Genomic DNA, 18,103 nt, shown 5'->3' with positions numbered 1-18,103 from the left:
CTTTAAGAGTCAGTTGTGTCGCGCCATGGCACATTTGCCATGTACATGGCAGAATTCGTAAGTGGAAAAAATGAATGCTTCACTAGCGAGAAAACAGTTAAACAAACCATCTGCCATGCGGGGATAAAGAACGAGCCTCCTCTATTTGGCCTCTTTACTTTCTCTTTACTTTAACTCTTTACTCTTTTACTTTCGTGGAAAAAGAAACAGTGTTGTACGCACTCCACTGAAGACATTCATTAGACTACATATTTAATTTAATTTGTTAAGCGCAAAATTTTTTTTTTTCTAAATTCAGTTCTAATTTCCAGCAAACTAATAAATGAACAATAATAATGAATTGTGGTCAAAAAAGCTGTATCCAAACACACATCCTATTCTTATGTCCCATATGGTGATGCATACATCTCCAAAACCCGACAGGTGGACAAATCTAAACTTGTTTTTATTTAAGCAAATGTAAATATGCATATAATAAATAATACAAATACTACTAGTAATAATAATAACATTATACAAACGCAAATTCTCATAAATAAACTGAAAAAGCCCCCCGAAATGACTCATGGAGGTAGTGGTTTTTATATTTATGTAGAAAATAATAATTTTTGTAAAATTTTGATGCTTAGTTTTTTCATATGTAAAGATATTTGTGTATTGCTGTTCATCCTGTGTATCTTAAGCAGTGTGTAAGTGTATGAACTCACAAAGGCGCATAACTAACACACTCTGCGATGGACTTGCTTTCAGACCTGCTTTCAGTTGGTCAGTGGCGCAGTCTATTTCAGTTCTTCAAAATAGCAATGCGCCAACAATGCGTCTTAACGCATCTTTTTTTAGACCAGCACACCCATAAGTCCACAAAGGGGCACAAATGAATCTGCTATTTAAACAACATGGTGCAAAATGTGAAAGTTAGGTTTGCGCTGGTCTGAAAATAGCAACAAATCGCACCAAACACACCTTGCAACTTCTTGTGCTGGGTGTATGATAGGGCCCATTAAGTCATCTGGTGAAACTGTATTCATATCGCAATATATATCCAAAATTTAAAAAAATATTGCTATTTAATAATGCTAGATTTTTCCAATATCGTGCAGCCCTACTGCAGATAATTTTCATGCTCAAAGAGCAACATTACACTAAAAAGGAACCTGAAAGTATTGAAAAAACTTCAGTTTTTAAATTTTGAAAAATGAAAAACTACAGGGTGACCTTAAAGCATTCCGTAGACAGTTGTAAACTCTTCTCATTACACATTTAGAAAGATGACTGGTGCATGTTCAGCACATGCTGAGATGAGTTTGTATTAAGTAGCATTTGCTGTGAACTGAGCTGCAATGTAGCCATTGAGTTTTGATAATCGCACTAAGCCATATCACAATTAATCGTGCAGGCCTACTGAAACTACAGAAGTACTGAGTCACGAAAGGGCAAACTCTGAGCAATACAATTTTCCTCTGGGCTTGGCAAGTCAGGCAGTTTTATATAAGTCCCATGATGCAATACTTGTCACTTGGGTCTTGTCATGTTTGACAGCTTGAGAGGTAGTGATGTTGACTTACATCGGTAGGTCAGACGAGTTCAGGTTTAAAAAGATTTTAGATTGCGTTGGTTTGTTTTTCACAAACGTGGGTGGGCGCGAGTCGGAAAAAGCTGGCAAATGCATCACTAGTATGTATAAGTGCAATTGCTGTTGCTGCATTAAAAAGCCAAAGAGTACATCTTCAGAATGTGGTAGTTAAGACTCCTTGTTCCTTTACATTCTATAATGGTTTAACAGTGCGACAGGTGTTTCAAAATGGCTGCCGTTACCTCAGCAACAGCCTCCACTCATTACAGTTATTTAGATGTTCTATTTTCGAGTTGCCTGTGTGGTTATTAGAAGAAATAGAGTGAGAGCAGTTTTACACATTGCTCAACATGAAGCAGAGCACATCATTTTTTTATAGCCTGAGTTTCATTTCTGTGTGTTTGGACTTGTTTTTGGTTGTCTCACCGCCTTATAGGTCTTTTTCTGTCCGGCGTGTTTGGGTGCTCTACCGGGATCCGCCCCCATCTCGACGTGCATGGCATAGATGATATCAAAAAAATCCTCCACCACAGCAACCCTCTTCAAAGAGCTGTCCTGGGCCGTCCCTCCGTCTGAACACTGCAGACACAGAGAGAAAAGGTGATCATGAAAAAAAAATGAAAGGTCAACATTGAGAAGCTAGGTTGAGAATAATCCATGTGGAATCTGATTGTTTTGATTCTGAAATGGGCCACCTCTACTTGTAATCCTAATTTAGATACAGATCTGATGTTTTGATCAAAAATAAATAAATGGACTTCCGGTATGCAGTTAGGAGAGTGAGACGTGTACGGGAGCCGCTCCGTAAATTCGATTTAATTTAGGCAGTAAAAAGGGACACTCTGAGCTTTTAAAGACTAAAAGTGACGTCCGCAAAGGTAAAGATCCTTTCAAATCTAGCTAGAACCAGTTCTCATTATTACGATGCCTAAAACCAAGCGTGTTTCTCCTGGTCCTGCTGAAACTGATGACGACGCCAAAATGGCTGCGCTTTCTTCAGATTTAACGCCAGCTGTTTTAAAAGAGTTGCTCATTACAACTATACGTCAGGAAATAACTGAGTTGAGAACAGAATTCCTCGCTGAAATACGCGCCTCTACAGCTACCCTTCAGGCCACCATTTCCTGTCATAGCACCAAGATCGCAGACATTGAAACATCGCTGAACAGCGTGGACGAAAGGCTCGGCGCACTGGAGCGTAAATGCCAGTCACTAGAAAAGGACAACGAGGAATTGAAAGCTAAAGCGGACGACCTGGAAAACCGCTCGCGGCGTAACAACCTTCGCATTTTGGGTATCCCGGAGAATATGGAAACGTCTAAGCCCTCTCATTTTATGGCAACGTTTTTCACAGAACTTTTTGGAGATAAGATATCTACAGCGCCAGAGATTGAACGGGCACACCGGTCTCTCGCTACCAAACCGCGGCCTGGCGCACCTCCAAGACCAATGATTGTGCGCTTTCTTCGCTTCCAAACAAGGGAGGAGATATTACGTCTGGCACGGGAACACGGAGAACTGCGTTACAAAGAATCAAAAGTTTTGATTTTCCCTGACTTTTCCGCGGATCTCAAGAAACGGCGAGACCAGTTCAAGTCTGTTAAGACAGACCTACACGCCGCGGGGGTTAAATTCAGAATGGTGTATCCCTGCAAACTCATCCTTTCATTCAACGGAGAAACGCGCAGTTTCGATACACCTGGCGCTGCGCTCTCTTTTTTGCTACAACGATTAAACCTCAACAGTCCAAGGAGATGCACGCAGCGGACTCGGATACATAGCTGACCACCGACGGAGGATCTTTCTCTTTTGTTAATACGTGAGTGACACTTTATAGAAAATACGTCTATAAGACTAATGTGGACTTGTCACAAAATGGGTGCATGATACCGGACTATTGACTTTTTGTGTTATACTTATTATCCAGGCACCCCGAAGTCGTTATCCTACAACATATGGTAATATTACATCTCACATGAGGTTCCTTACTTTTATTTTTTGGTAATGTATTACGGAGCTCTCTCCGAAATGTTCGACGGAGAGATTGTTGTTGTGTGTTAATGGGGAATGTTTATTCAAACATGCAAGGGAGGGTGTTTTTTTTTTTTTTTTTTTTTTTTCTCTTTTATTTATTTATTTTCTCAATTTTTTTATTTGCCTTTTTTTTTCTTCCTATTATCAGTATTTCACATGCCAAACTCAGAAGTTGCTATCCCATGTCTTTTTACTCGGCCAATTTTTTTGCATCTATTGCCAGTCGTATAACCTATGACCAGTAATATTAAGCAAGGAAGCTCATGCGTCCGTTTCACCAGTTGGAATGTTAAAGGGTTAAATAGTATAATAAAATGTAATAAGGTTCTGTCACATCTGGAACACTTAGATACCCATATTGGTTTTCTACAAGAAACTCACTTAAAAAACTTAAATCATAACAGGTTGTGTAAGAAATGGGTTGGACAAGTATATCACACCAAATTCAACAGTAAATCCAGAGGGGTAGCAATTATTTTAAACAAATGTGTTCAGTTTTCCCCTTCAGATATTTTAACTGATCCTGGGGGAAGATATGTAATTGTTTCAGGTGTTCTATATGGCGCACCTGTTACACTGGCCAATATATATGCACCGAACTATGACGATGAACACTTTGCCCAGAAAATATTTTCTTTACTTCCTGATTTGAATACACACTGTCTTATTATGGGAGGTGATTTTAATTGTACTCTGAACACCTTACAGGATCGCTCTTCCATAAAACCTATTCAATCTTCTAAAATGGCTACTAAACTTAAGTTGCTCCTAAACACTTGCGGTCAAGTCGATGTATGGCGCTTTTTTAACCCTTCAGCACGACAGTATTCTTTCTTTTCACATGTCCATCACAGTTACTCCCGCATTGATTATTTTTTTTTAGACAAGAAGTGGCTATCTAATGTGAAGGACTGTTCATATAACAGTATTGTTATATCAGACCACGCCCCACTTACACTGTCTATCAGATTTCAGAATAAGATGCTACATTCTGGAAGTTGGAGATTTAACCCCCTTTTTCTGTCTGATAAAGAGTTTTGTAATATATTACAAACTCACTTAGATACTTTCTTGGACATAAATACAGTGCCAGAGACCTCACCATCTATGATTTGGGAAGCCCTGAAGGCCTATATGCGAGGGCAAGTCATCTCTCACTCAGCCTATATAAACCGTCAACGACGAAAGAATTTAGAAGAACTGTCCATCAAAATCCTTCAGCTTGATTCGACCTATGCAATCTCTCCAGATCCTGGTATATATAAAGAGAGACTGAAACTGCAGTCTGATTTTAATATATTATCAACTCACCAAGCTGAGAAGTTACTGCTTAAGTCTAAACAAAAGTCTTTTGAATATGGGGAAAAGCCAAATAAACTTCTTGCATTTCAATTAAAAGAAAAATCGGCTCAAAATTTAATCTCTCAGATCCGCTCCCCTGCTGGTGATTTGATTATCAATCCTGTAGATATTTCTGCTCATTTTAAAGATTATTATGCTAAGCTATACAATTCAGAACCCCCAACCTCGGGATTCCTTATGGAGAGTTTTTTTGAACAGCTGTCCATACCTACTATATCAGACACGATGAGAGAAGAATTAGAATTGCCTTTTTCTTCTGAAGAAATAACTCTAGCTATTCAGAATATGCAAAATGGTAAGAGTCCTGGACCCGATGGATTCCCTGCAGAATTCTTTAAAAAGTTTTCTCAAACAATTAAAACGCCTTTTTTAAATATGCTTGTAGACTCCTTTGATAAGGGCTGCCTACCTCCAACCCTTCGACACTCCAGTATCTCTTTGATTTTAAAAAAAGACAAAGACCCACTTGAATGTGGATCTTACCGGCCCATTAGTCTCTTAAATGTAGATATAAAAATTCTAGCTAAAATGCTTGCAAAAGCGCTTGGAATCTGTTTTAACTACAATTATACACGACGATCAAACAGGTTTTATTAAAAATAGATTATTGTCACACAACATAAGAAGATTATTAAATATAATTTATACTTCTGATTCTCAACAACCGGAGGCTCTTCTCTTGCTCGACGCAGAGAAAGCCTTCGACCGCGTGGAATGGGATTACTTATTTTATGTATTACAGAAATTTGGCTTTGGTAATAAGTTCATATCCTGGATTAAACTTTTATATTCTTCTCCAACATCCTCAGTTTGCGTAAACCGGATAGCTTCCTCAAACTTTCCTTTGAAAAGAGGTACAAGACAGGGCTGCCCGCTTTCACCACTGCTTTTTGCATTGGCAATCGAGCCTTTGGCGATTGCCATTCGTACTGAGCAGACCATACAAGGCATTGGGAGAGCTGGCACAGACCACAAAATCTCACTATATGCTGATGATGTGTTACTTTACATGTCAAACCCGGATGTTTCTTTACCCGAAGCCCTTAGAATTATAAAATCTTTTAGTCTTTTCTCTGGCTATAAATTAAATATAAATAAAAGTGAGATATATCCGATAAATTTTCCTACTTCTAAATTACCCCCAAGTATTTCAATGCTCAAAGTGGCCACTCATAGTTTTAAATACTTAGGCATAACAATTACTCGTAAATACACAGAACTTTTTAAAGCTAATTTCACTGCGCTTCTCCTGCGAATTCAGGAAGACTTCATACGATGGTCAGTTCTCCCTCTGTCACTGACTGGTCGAGTAAACACAGTGAAGATGAATGTTTTACCCAGATTCCTTTATTTATTCCAGTGCGTTCCCACTTTCATACCCAAATCATTTTTTAAGATTTTAAATCAACATATTTCTTCCTTTATTTGGAATAAAAAACCGGCCAGAATACGAAGAGAAGTACTGCAGAAACCGAAGCTTGAAGGTGGGCTTGCTCTTCCTAATTTTTTACATTACTACTGGGCTGCAAACATACATCCCACACTTTTCTGGTTTCAGAGCCACTTCGGGCTCTGTGACTGGACTCCGGCTTGGGTCAGTATAGAGGTAGGGTCTTGTTCACCAGCCTCTCCGGCCGCATTACTTTGTGGTCCCCTCACCGCCATCTCACGATGTCCCTTTGGAAACTGCATTGTCCGACACTCATTACGAATATGGTCTCAACTTCGGAATCATTTCGGTCTTCAACGTCTTCCCTTGGTATTACCTATTAACCATAACCCTGCATTTCCCCCATCACTTAACGATAAAGCATTTAATATTTGGCAGAGAGCAGGAATATCCACTGTCAATGATATTTATATTGATAATATTTTTCCCAGCTTTTCACAATTAATACAAAAATTTTCTCTTCCTAGCACTCATTTCTTCAGATACTTACAAATTAGAAACTTTGTTAAAAACTCATATCCAGATTTTCCGAACCTTCCACCAAAATCTCAACTTGACCAAATTTTTGAAGTACCCTTAGATAAAAAAGGTATACTGTCTACTTTATACAGGCTGATCTCCTCTTTTTCTACTACCTCTCTTTTCTTTATTAAACAACAATGGGAGTCAGACCTCAATCTTACATTTGAGGATGATACGTGGGACCAGATTCTGTCCCGCATTCATACCTCCTCTATCTGCGCACGACATAGCCTCATCCAATTAAAATTTGTTAATCGTATATACTGGACAAAAGTGAGATTGGCAAAAATAACTCAAGACGTGGATCCTATATGTGACCGCTGTAATCAAGCACCTGCAGACTTAATACATATGTTTTGGCTGTGCCCATCAATCACTTCTTTTTGGCTATCAATTTTCAAGTGTTTCTCTTCTGTGACAAAGATACACATCGAACCATGCCCTCTTATTGCACTTTTTGGACTTTCCCAGAATTTAGTAGGGTTATCAAGCCGTACTGCAAATGCCCTTGCATTTTTGACACTGTTAGCAAGACGTTGTATTCTGTTATTATGGAAACAAAGATTCCCTCCGAGTTTTGACAGCTGGTTGCGGGACGCAATGAGCTTCATCCACTTGGAAAAAATTAGGTTTACAATAAATGGCAATACTAGGGCCTTTTCTGAAACATGGGATCCATTTAGACTTTTTTTTTCTGAGCATATCACATGACTAGGTACTTTATAAATATCCGAGGACTCATTTTTTAATATAATTTTGAGTTATTTATTTATTTAATTTTTATTCTTTATAATGTATTCATTTTATTTACTAAACTGTTTCTATTTATTTGATTATTATTTTGTTGTTATCATGAGTAATCATTTTTTTTTTTTTTAATTTTTTTAATTTATTTTTTTATTTATTTATTTATTTATTTTTTTATGATAAATGTAATTTCAACTTATGTTATGCAGAGGGTAGGGGTGGGAATAATATTTGTTTAAATTTCTCTGTAAAAATACTATGTTATATCTGAAAAGTTTAATAAACAAATAAAAAAAAAATAAAAAATAAAATAAAAATAAATAAATAAATGATGCCGCAGAATGTGACATGATATGATTACAACTGTTGCAGCTGTAATTCAGTGTCCAAATTAAATGTGACAGCAGCTTTAGATCAGGACCAAGTGTACCTCAGGCATCCTGAAATGTGAGGCCAAACTATTTGAATCAGGGGCGTAGCAGACATTTTAAAAGTGGGGGGACGGCTATATGAGATCATACGTTCATATAATTATTAATCACCTGTTTCTAAGTGGTCTGTCTCTAAAAGTGAGGGGGACGGATCCCCCCTGTGCCCCCTGGTTGCTACGCCATTTGAATCGTACCTTGGTGACTGGATGCGGTAAAAGGTATAAACCCCGCCCAATCTATGTAGAATAAAGGGATGCGAGCCACAATAAAAATGACATTTATCTTCAGATTGTTGTGTTTTTTTCAATATTGTTTAAATCATTGTTGGTTGTCCTCATTAACAATTAGTAATGACGTTTTTACACTGATGCCTGTTCAGGTGTTACTCTTATACACTACCTGACAAAAGTATTGTCGCCTTACCAAGTTTTAGAAACAACGAATTATAACTTGACTTCTAGTTGATCATTTAGAATCAGAAGTGTCTTATATAAAAGGCAAAGGCCTCTAGATTATGCTTACTTTACCAAAATAAAATATGATCATGCCTTGATTTTTAATTATTTAATTAGGACAGTAAGGTCTAACTTTGCTTTGACAAAAGTCTTCTCACTTAACAGAAATAATGTACAGTATAGAATATAAAGTCATGCTGCAGTGGAAAAAGAAAGAATATTGTGTATGACTCCCATGAGCTTGGATGACTGCATCCATACATCTCTGTAATGACTCAAATAAAATAATCTGGAAAGACAAAGAGTTGCAGGAGCTCCAGAGTTCATCAAGATGCTTTAGATTCATCTTCAGTGCCTCCCTTATTCATCTTACCCCAGACAGGCTCAATAATGTTCATGTCTGGAGACTGTACTGGCCAATCCTGGAGCACCTTGACCTTCTTTGCTTTCAGGAACTTTAATGTGGAGGCTGAAGGATGAGAATGAGCGCTATCCTGCTGAAGAATTTGTCCTCTCCATGTGGTTTGTAATGTAATGGGCAGCATAAATATCTTGATACCTCAGGCTGTTGATGTTGCCATCCACTCTGCACATCTCTCGCACGCCCCCATACTAAATGTAACCCCAAACCATAATTTTTCCTTTCACCAAACTTGACTGATTTCTGTGAGAATCTTGGGTCCATGCTGGTTCCGATAGGCCTTCTGCAGTATTTGTGATGATTGAGATGCCATTCGACAGATGATTCATCTGAAAATGTCTACCTTCTGCCACTTTTCCAAATGAACAACTAGAAGTCAAGTTATTATTTGTTGCTCTTACAACTGGAATTGATGATAAGAATTTTGTCAGGTAGTGTATGTTTTAAGTAAGTATTTTAATAATATAAGAATGATGTGGTGTCACGATTATGTGCTTGCAATTGGTTTTGGGATTTTGTGCTGGATTTTCCTACGCAAACTCAGGCTCCAAACTCAAAAGATGACAGTGGCCAGGCTGAGACATTTTGTTTACACTTTTCTCAAGTGAAAGGATCTAAAGACTTTCTTATGAATGACAAATTCACATTCAAATGTATCTTAGTTACATTTAAATAATAAAAAAAATCTAAAATTTATAAATAATTAAATCAGAATTGAGGTAAAAGGTATCTTTTACATGCTGGAACCAGTATGGGATTCTTGTTACTAGTTTGATGGTTCTGATGGACCAGATTCACCAGCTCTATTCTCCCACTTTTCACAATCACTGCAAATAGTTTTTACAGCATTCATGTTTCAAGATTTCCTACTGTACATTTGGGTTAATGTTCTTATTTGCGTATTCATGAGGTCAGTAACACTGATTGGGCAAATAACAGCAATGTAGAAAAGCTAATAACACATTTTCTTTTTCACTCCTGTTGCATTTGTTCCCTCAAACACTGCCACTTAACAGTATGTAAAGTTTGGGACTGTACAAAGCTCATGAATATTTAATGAGCTGAGCACTGTTTAGTTGATGATTGTTTGTCTCTTGTGAAGCAGCTCGCAAGTCGTTGAAAGTTGTAACCAATTAATTTCCCTCAGATGAAAGCCATTATAGGCTTTCTCTTGTCCAGGTTGGGCTCAGACAGCTAGGAAGCAATTCTGTCTGTGTTTGTAGACCAGAAAACTGCAGTCTGGTTTGGAGAAAGAGTAAGAGTCGCTCTGACAGGCTCAAAGGCCTCTGACAGCAGCAATGACACAGCAACCAGCTGAACTCTGCATGCACCAGTCCACAGACTGGCATCTTTATGGGCACAGTTCTTTACAGCTCATACATTATTTGAGTCGTATTCTCCACATTTATGCTGATCTCAGTTCCTTAAACAGTGCTGAGCTACAGGGCTGTACGAGTACTGCCCTTGGGTTATGGTGGCTATGTGTAAGGTTAAGAGAGTCTCTTTGTGTAGTGTATTATTCAGACGTCCATTGATCTGAATCTAATATTAAGTCCTCCACAGCTCAAGGGGTCTCTTACAGAACGTCTCCACTGTTAAGATCTGTGTGTGAGAGAGAAACACTGTGGTTTTTAAACACTTTCCTGCAGCATTTTAAAAATAACTGCTTTCTTCACCACACACACACACACGACCAGCCCCACCTCCCACCATCACCACCTTCAACCCTGCTTTCCATAAAGCTGACCCTGTCGCTATGGCAACTGGCAGCGCTCTCGTGCAGGTGTGGAGGGCAGCGGGTCATGTGACACCTGCCGGAACTCTGATCGCTACGACAACCTTTTCATTCCCCCAGTCCCACACAGGCCACGCTGTCACCTGTTCTTTGTTGCTTTCACACCTTTTTTCTCTCATTACTTCTTTCTCCGCTCTACTTCAGAATGACATGTCTTTTTCTCATGTACGTGTAACTTATTTTACTTCTTTTAACCCCTCAACTGTTACATCCCATATTTGAGATTTTTTTTAGCACATTAAAAAATAAAACTATTCTAAACCTTACCTTGACAGACTGTTTAATATGCATCTATCAACAATAATGCTAATGTAATGCTAATAATGCTAATGTGTGAATTCCAAATGTGGGGGGACGAACGAAATTGCAAAAGCTTTTGTTTCCAAACAGGTTTCCAGAACACACTACTGTCTTTCATTGGACAAACATAGATGGCCCCACCCCATAATCACACCATTGCCTGAGCAACTCTGCTAAGCTGTCTTTAGATTTACATTTTGGAGCATTTATTTACTGTTAGCTTACTTTTAATTAAGTGTGTATAAGTGGAATGTAACTACATATTATTTTGCTTATTATTATTTAAACAAATCTGTTTTTTTATGTCACTAAAATCTGAAACATCTATCCTGGTTTCCAGATTCTTTAACTGGCACAAACAAAGTTAGTTTGTAGTGCCTGTTTTTGTACACACAACAGCAGGTGTGGTGTAAAAAAGGAAGTAGCAATCATTCTCCTTCCTCTTCTTTTATTTCTCTCTCTCTGTCATTCTTTAACTGCATATTTCTACTTTGATTCCCTGAGGAGCTAACATTTTTTTCCTCTTTTCTCCAGTTTTCCTTTCACCATCACCTTTTCCCCAAGACATCTTCCTTTTTTCTCTTTCTCTGCTGCTCTCCATTCCTTTTTTTTCTCCTGTCCCGCTCCATCTTCCTTCTCTCCCTCTTTCTCTCGCTCCCCCTTTCCCAAGTGCCAGGTAATGAAGGTTGCCATGGCAACTAAAACCAGCGCACAGAGCGGGCTCGATTTAATCCGGCCCTCTCCAGCCATCCTGCTCGTGCATGCGTTCCCTCTTGTCGTCATAATTATCACTCTTAATATGCTATGATCAGTCAAACATGCGGCAGCCTAGCTGTCATGATCTCAGTCATGAGGTGACAGCACCACACCTATGCACAAACACCCCTGCTTTCCGTCTACCAAAGAATACTCCAGAAATGCTCCCTCTAGGACACCAGACGCAGGCTCCTTCAATACCTTTGAGAAGAAAGCCTCGGCTATAGCCGTGGGGGAAGGACTCGGTGTGTGTTTGACTCTCTCTGTCCTACAAACATCGCCATCTCAGCTTGACTGCTCCATTCCGGTTGCTTTCACACATGCACTCACAGACACAAACATTTCCTCTACACCCCCCACCCATTTCCCCAATCTGAGGGCACATCGCAGTCTGGGACACCAGTGTGTGGGTGACTAAAGTAGGCCAGCAGGATCAGGGCGATCTGCTCAGCTCTACCCAAGGCCTAACTTGGGCCAAACCTGACACACAGTGACGCCATACTGTACCCAAATATATATGTATGTATCCAAATATGGGACAGATTTGTGTACAGCCCGTTGAATCACTGAGTGTGCAATAAAAACAACAAACCACAAGTAAATCACAAAATAAATGGCAGGGTAAAACAGGGGATCTGGTATTTCCCTGAAGTGCTTTGTTTTGCGGTAATGACTGAGGAGCTGTACATTAGGGTACTCCAGTTATGCCAGAAAAGAGACTGCTGAGTGAAATATACTGTTTATTTATTAGATATTTTAATGTGTATTTACGAAACCTCAATTTTTAACTGATATAACTCCAGTCCAGTAGGTCAGGGGTTCACAAATTTTTCAGCCCGCAACCTCCAAAATATCAATCCCAGTGACTCGTGACCCCCCACTATTCTCGGATGTAGTTACAAACATACAAATATTGCACACTACGGTGCATACACACCAATACTATATAAACACGAGCATATTGACAACACAAAAAAAGTGCATCAGTCTAACAACCATATCATTTTTATAGTCATTATTCATTTGATTATTTCAATAGTAACCTCATATTATGAGACTGGTGGGCACAATGTTTACAGTGCAAGACTGAGAATTTTGGGTTATTTTGAAGATCACCACTTGGAGATCGTAAAATTTATCTGCTGCAACTAACGCTATTGCTGTGTCGTTAATCTAGCGTAATAACCCCAGGGGTCACAATCCAATGGAAAAAAAAATTTAAAGTCTGATGGCCTTTTATTTCTATTTTGTTTTTAAAGAAACTATTGAATACTATTTTTAACTTCTGTAGGTCATGCATAAAGTATGGTAATTCTAATAGTTTAATAACATATATGAGATTTTTGAAAATCACCAAGCGACCCTCACTTTGGGAACCACTGCACTAGATGGTAGAGATGGTACCTTACTTCTCCTGTTTTAAGGCACAAGCATATAAATGCATCCTGCTAACAGACTTCTAATATTTACACACAAATTATATTTTGGAAAACTACTTAGGGTTGTATGCAAGACTGGAGAACATTCTGACCAAAATACAACCAAAAAATAGCAAGTTCTGTATCATGGCCAGTCGCCTGAAGTAAATTATGGCACAGTTTTCATCTTTGACCAATTAGAAAATCAGTTGACTGATATAATAGTCATGTTTTCATTCACTTATTTGGAATGATGAAAATGGCAAGATGCACACACTAGGCATGGGACAAAACTGTTTTCAAGGTATACCGCAGTTTAGAAAAGTCAAGGTTTTAAAACCACCAAAATGTTCAGCTATTCCGTTCCTACAGTATGTGTAAGCTTTTTATGTAAAGCTATTTTAGGACAACAGTATCTCCAGCAAAAAACATATAAAAAGATGCCGTTTTAAAATCTGTGTTTTTGAAACTAATGAACACAACAGAAGTCGATGATTTATTTTAATAAATTAGCCTGACATGTTTACTGTCCCAAAATATTTTAAAAGTTTCTCAAAATAAAATACATTGTTTTCAAAGCAGAAAAAACCCAGACATTTAAAAAAAGAATATATTTTAAAACAGTAATTGCAATACCGTGAAACCGTGATATTTTTATCCAAGGTTATCATACTATCAGAATCTTATACCGGCCCATGCCTAGCACATACGTTTTTAAAATGCAGATAACAAACGAGTAGGATAAATGTTTTATCTGGAAAAAAGTGTTCAAAAACTACAGTGGAAACATATTTACCAAATAAATTCCTGCATGCTCATCAAAAAAGTCATGGAATTTTGCTTTATCAGATCATGTGATCTGAGGAGGTGCAGTGAGACAGCATTAATGGATATTCTAAGTTGTTTTGGTCATTCTAAAACCCCTTAGCCAAAGCCATTACTTCCTAGAACTGAAGAGCGGTTTTGCACATTCAAAAGCCACTGCATGCCTATTGTGTTTCATATTCTAAGGCGCAAGAATTTTATTATACAAGAAAAAAGGCCCACGGTGGCTTCTCCTAATGTAGCAATTTCCAATTTACTTTTTTATATTTGGCACCAGTTTATCAGGAAGTGGCAATTTTGGATGGAAACAGTACTTTATTTGCAAATGCTTTATGCACTATGGCTCAGTGGTTAGCATTGCCACCCCACAGCAAGAAGGTCGCTGCTTCGAGTCCAGGCAGGGCCAGTTGGCATTTCTGTGTTGAGTTTGCATGTTGTTCACGTGGGTTTCCTCCAGGTGCTCCGGTTTCCCCCACAGTCCAAAGACATGCAGTTTAGGTAAATTCATTTTCTTTTCAGCTTAGTCTCTTTATTAATCAGGGGTCACCACAGCAGAATGAACCGCCAACTTATCCAGTATATGTTTTATGCAGCGGATGCCCTTCCAGCTGCAACCCATCACTGGAAAACTATAGGTAAATTGGATGAACTAAATTGGCTGTAGAGTATGTGTGTGTGTGAATGATAGAGTGTATGGGAGTTTCCCAGTGCTGGGATGCGGCTGGAAGGGCATCTGCCACATAAAACATACGCTGGAATAGTTGGTGGTACATTCTGCTGTGGTGACCCCTGATAAATAGGGGACTAAGCCGAAGGAAAATGAATGAATGAATGTTTTAATGCTAATGATGCATTACACAGTTTAGCGGTCACAAACATTTGTAGAATGCAGCAATCGAGCAATCAGAATCAATTATTCCGCAGTGCTTAAAAATAAACAGATAATAAATATTACAAAAGCTTGGTTGCAAAAATGTTATATTGGAAAAAAGCAGACTGTTCCTAATCCGATTAACAGTAGCCAATTGTGAAAGCGTATACTGTAGTATGACTCACACAGTGAATGTTTCAGATTGCTTCAGATATTAACCCTGATCAGGTGAACAACACACTAGCTCACTCGCTCTTCCTCAAAGCACAAAAGCCCAGTGTTTTGATTCACAGGTTGAGCTGACTGTTTGTTCCCATCGTGGAGCAACAGAGTGTGTGTTTAATCATTAAACCGCTGTAGAGCTGAACTGGCGTGTGTGAGATGCTGCGTTCTGGGCCTGAAAGTGCACAGTTTCATCATCCTCTCATCATTTTAAAGAAGCGCTGTGAATTGTCAGCAGCAGCAATCAGCATTTCCCCTTCTAAAACTCTATCTGTCTCTCTCTCTCTTTTCTTGAGACCCTGCAAGCCTTGGCTTTTTCCAGATGTGGCATATTTTTCAATCCCCCTCTCCTCTATCCTTTCTATTCTCTTTCTCTCTGCTTTTCTCTCTCTCTTTCTTTCCCTCTCTCACCCGTCCCGCTCCAAACAGCTCTGTTGCTAGGAGACTGGAGGGGCTGATTCGGCAAGCGGCCACCCCGACCCCCCACCCCCTCTGGCAGTCGTGCACACACACACATACACACACACACACACACACACACACACACACACACACACACACACACACACACACACACACACACACAGAGACACAGACAGAGAGTCTCTGAACAGTCGTACACACACAGGGCCAGTGAAGGGAGGGGGGCAAGAGAAAGGAGGCAGCTGGGTCATACACACATGCACGTATGCATGGGCCGATGGAGAAAAAAAGAGCCCTAGCAAATATTTGAAAGGGTAAAGAGGGCCTGATAGATGAGAACGTGAGCGATATGACACCAAACACTACACATTACATACATATATACATGTCAGATGCTTTTGAAAATGAAACCCTCAAGGGCATGAATCCTATATAGCTGGACAGTAGGACACTATAGTGGTATGTTTGCAGCGCATTAACCTAATCTTTTCACATAAGCGATCAGTGTTCATATAAACTAAAGCAATTTAGACAAGAGGCCTGTTGAATGCTTGATTCTGATTGGCTAATGAGTCATGTGTGAGACGTGTGGACATACAGTGAAACGAAATGTCGTGTCTCGCAGTATTATGGTGCTACATAAATAAACAATCATAAACATGAACACAACACTGGACGTAAGAGCTATTTTTAACCTATTCATAATTAACATATTGGATGGGTAATCAAACTATACTATCTATACATTCATTTTCTTTTTGGCTTAGTCCCTTTATTCAACAGGGGTCTGCTATCTATACATATAATATAAATACTTAAACTATATACATAACCTAAGACAGACAATACAAGTAATTTTACATAAAACAGCATGAACCTTCTAGGGTGTGCACTTATATAATCATCTAAAGTCATTCAAGGCAAGTCTTGAACGCATTACAGTTCCTAATCATTAGCTGTCTGATTTCAGCCAGCTAATGATTATATAGCATACAACAATCAAAGAAGTCATATAAAAAAGGCTTCAGAGGACATGTTGGGCCTTCTGGTAGTACCCAGAATAGCAAAGTCTACTAAAAGAGGTCGAGCCTTCTCATTTATGGCTACTAAACTCGAGAATAGCCTTCCTGATAATGTCCGAGGCTCAGACACACACTCTTTCAGTCCAAAACTAGATTAAAGACCTATCTTTTAGTAAAGCATACACTTAATACACCACATAATCCTGCTCCATGAGTTGAGTGGGCATGACAAACCACCTGTACACACACTCCTCCTGTCTTAATGCACCACGTAGAAATAACTCTATGCTTTTTGTTTGTTTCCTAAACTCCTATCTTAATTTATATAAGATGCATTTAATATCTCCTATTCAAATACATTATGAACAGCGCTATGCTAATTATATTCATTGTTCTCTATTTCCACCTGGGGATGCCCATCCCGAGGCCACTAGAGTTTGTGCAGCGCCATTGATGGGATCCAAGACCTGTGAAAAGATGATGCCAATCATTGAGGACCTCAAGGACAACACACACACTTAAGTACACAAATACACTTCATTAAACATGTACACATAGACATCACCTATTATCTGTAAACCTGCAGATTAACCATGTTTATATACTGCAGGCCCTTTGCCAGATGGTTCGGGTGGTTCGGAAGACCCACCCCTCACTGACAAAGGTCCAGAATTTGTCCTATACATGAGCTCATTTGTCCTATTTTGATTGCTTTGCCATAATGGTGAAAATAACCCATCGAAAATGGTTTTAAGACCAAGCAGAATCCTCTGTTGGCTGTCACTTCAGTGTGACTAGCTAATCAGTTTTGGTGAATACTAACAAATATTTTTCATGAGGCCAACATCCAGCTGTGCATCTGATATAAGAGAAGTCATTATACGCTACTGTATTGTTGAGAAAACATTTTTCAAAGTAACTTTTATTCTAAATCTTAGACCTTATTCTTAAAACAAAAAATTACCAATAAAAAGGTGTGAAGCACCAAAAGCGGAACATATTAAAATCGATTTAAATAATATTTTGGCTAAAACAGTCAAAAAGCTAACTCAGAAAACCGACAAGCTAATTCAGAATAGTGCTTAAAATGTCACTAAAATGCAATTTTTTATTTGATAATTAAATAGAAAATGAGCTGTATAATTGCAAAAATGTCCACTTTTTGAGAAAAAAGAACCACCCCTTTTCACCAGGTTAACTATGGGTCTGTACTGTAAAATAACTTGTATTTGAATGTAACTTTAGCTTAATTTGACTCTACTGCAATAATGGGAACCTTTTGTAAAACAGTTCAAATATGGCTTACATCTTGGGTATAACAGCCATAGGAATGGCACTTAATGAGACATACATATATATGGTTGCTAAGGCATACCAGTTTCTCCAGGAAAAATCGCTTTATTGCAGTTCTTCTCCACAAGCGACACAATTTAAGTTGTTATTTATGTGCATAGCACAACTGGCTCAATTCTAACT

General features: G+C 38.6%; 1 protein-coding gene across 1 annotated transcript in view; it reads right to left on the bottom strand.

The window, feature by feature from the left end:
* The window catches only part of nol4la (nucleolar protein 4-like a), an 86,871-nt gene that overhangs the window by 47,814 nt on the left and 20,954 nt on the right, over positions 1 to 18,103 (bottom strand). The window contains exon 2 of the mRNA XM_056463669.1: positions 2,000 to 2,152. Coding sequence (XP_056319644.1) covers positions 2,000 to 2,152 — 153 coding nt within the window. The remainder of the gene's footprint in view (positions 1 to 1,999; positions 2,153 to 18,103) is intronic.

The sequence above is a fragment of the Danio aesculapii genome, chromosome 8 (assembly GCF_903798145.1).
Source record: "Danio aesculapii chromosome 8, fDanAes4.1, whole genome shotgun sequence".
Classification (NCBI taxonomy): domain Eukaryota; kingdom Metazoa; phylum Chordata; class Actinopteri; order Cypriniformes; family Danionidae; genus Danio; species Danio aesculapii.
Note: the sequence above shows the minus strand (reverse complement) of the source record. Positions and strands in the feature narration are given on the sequence as shown.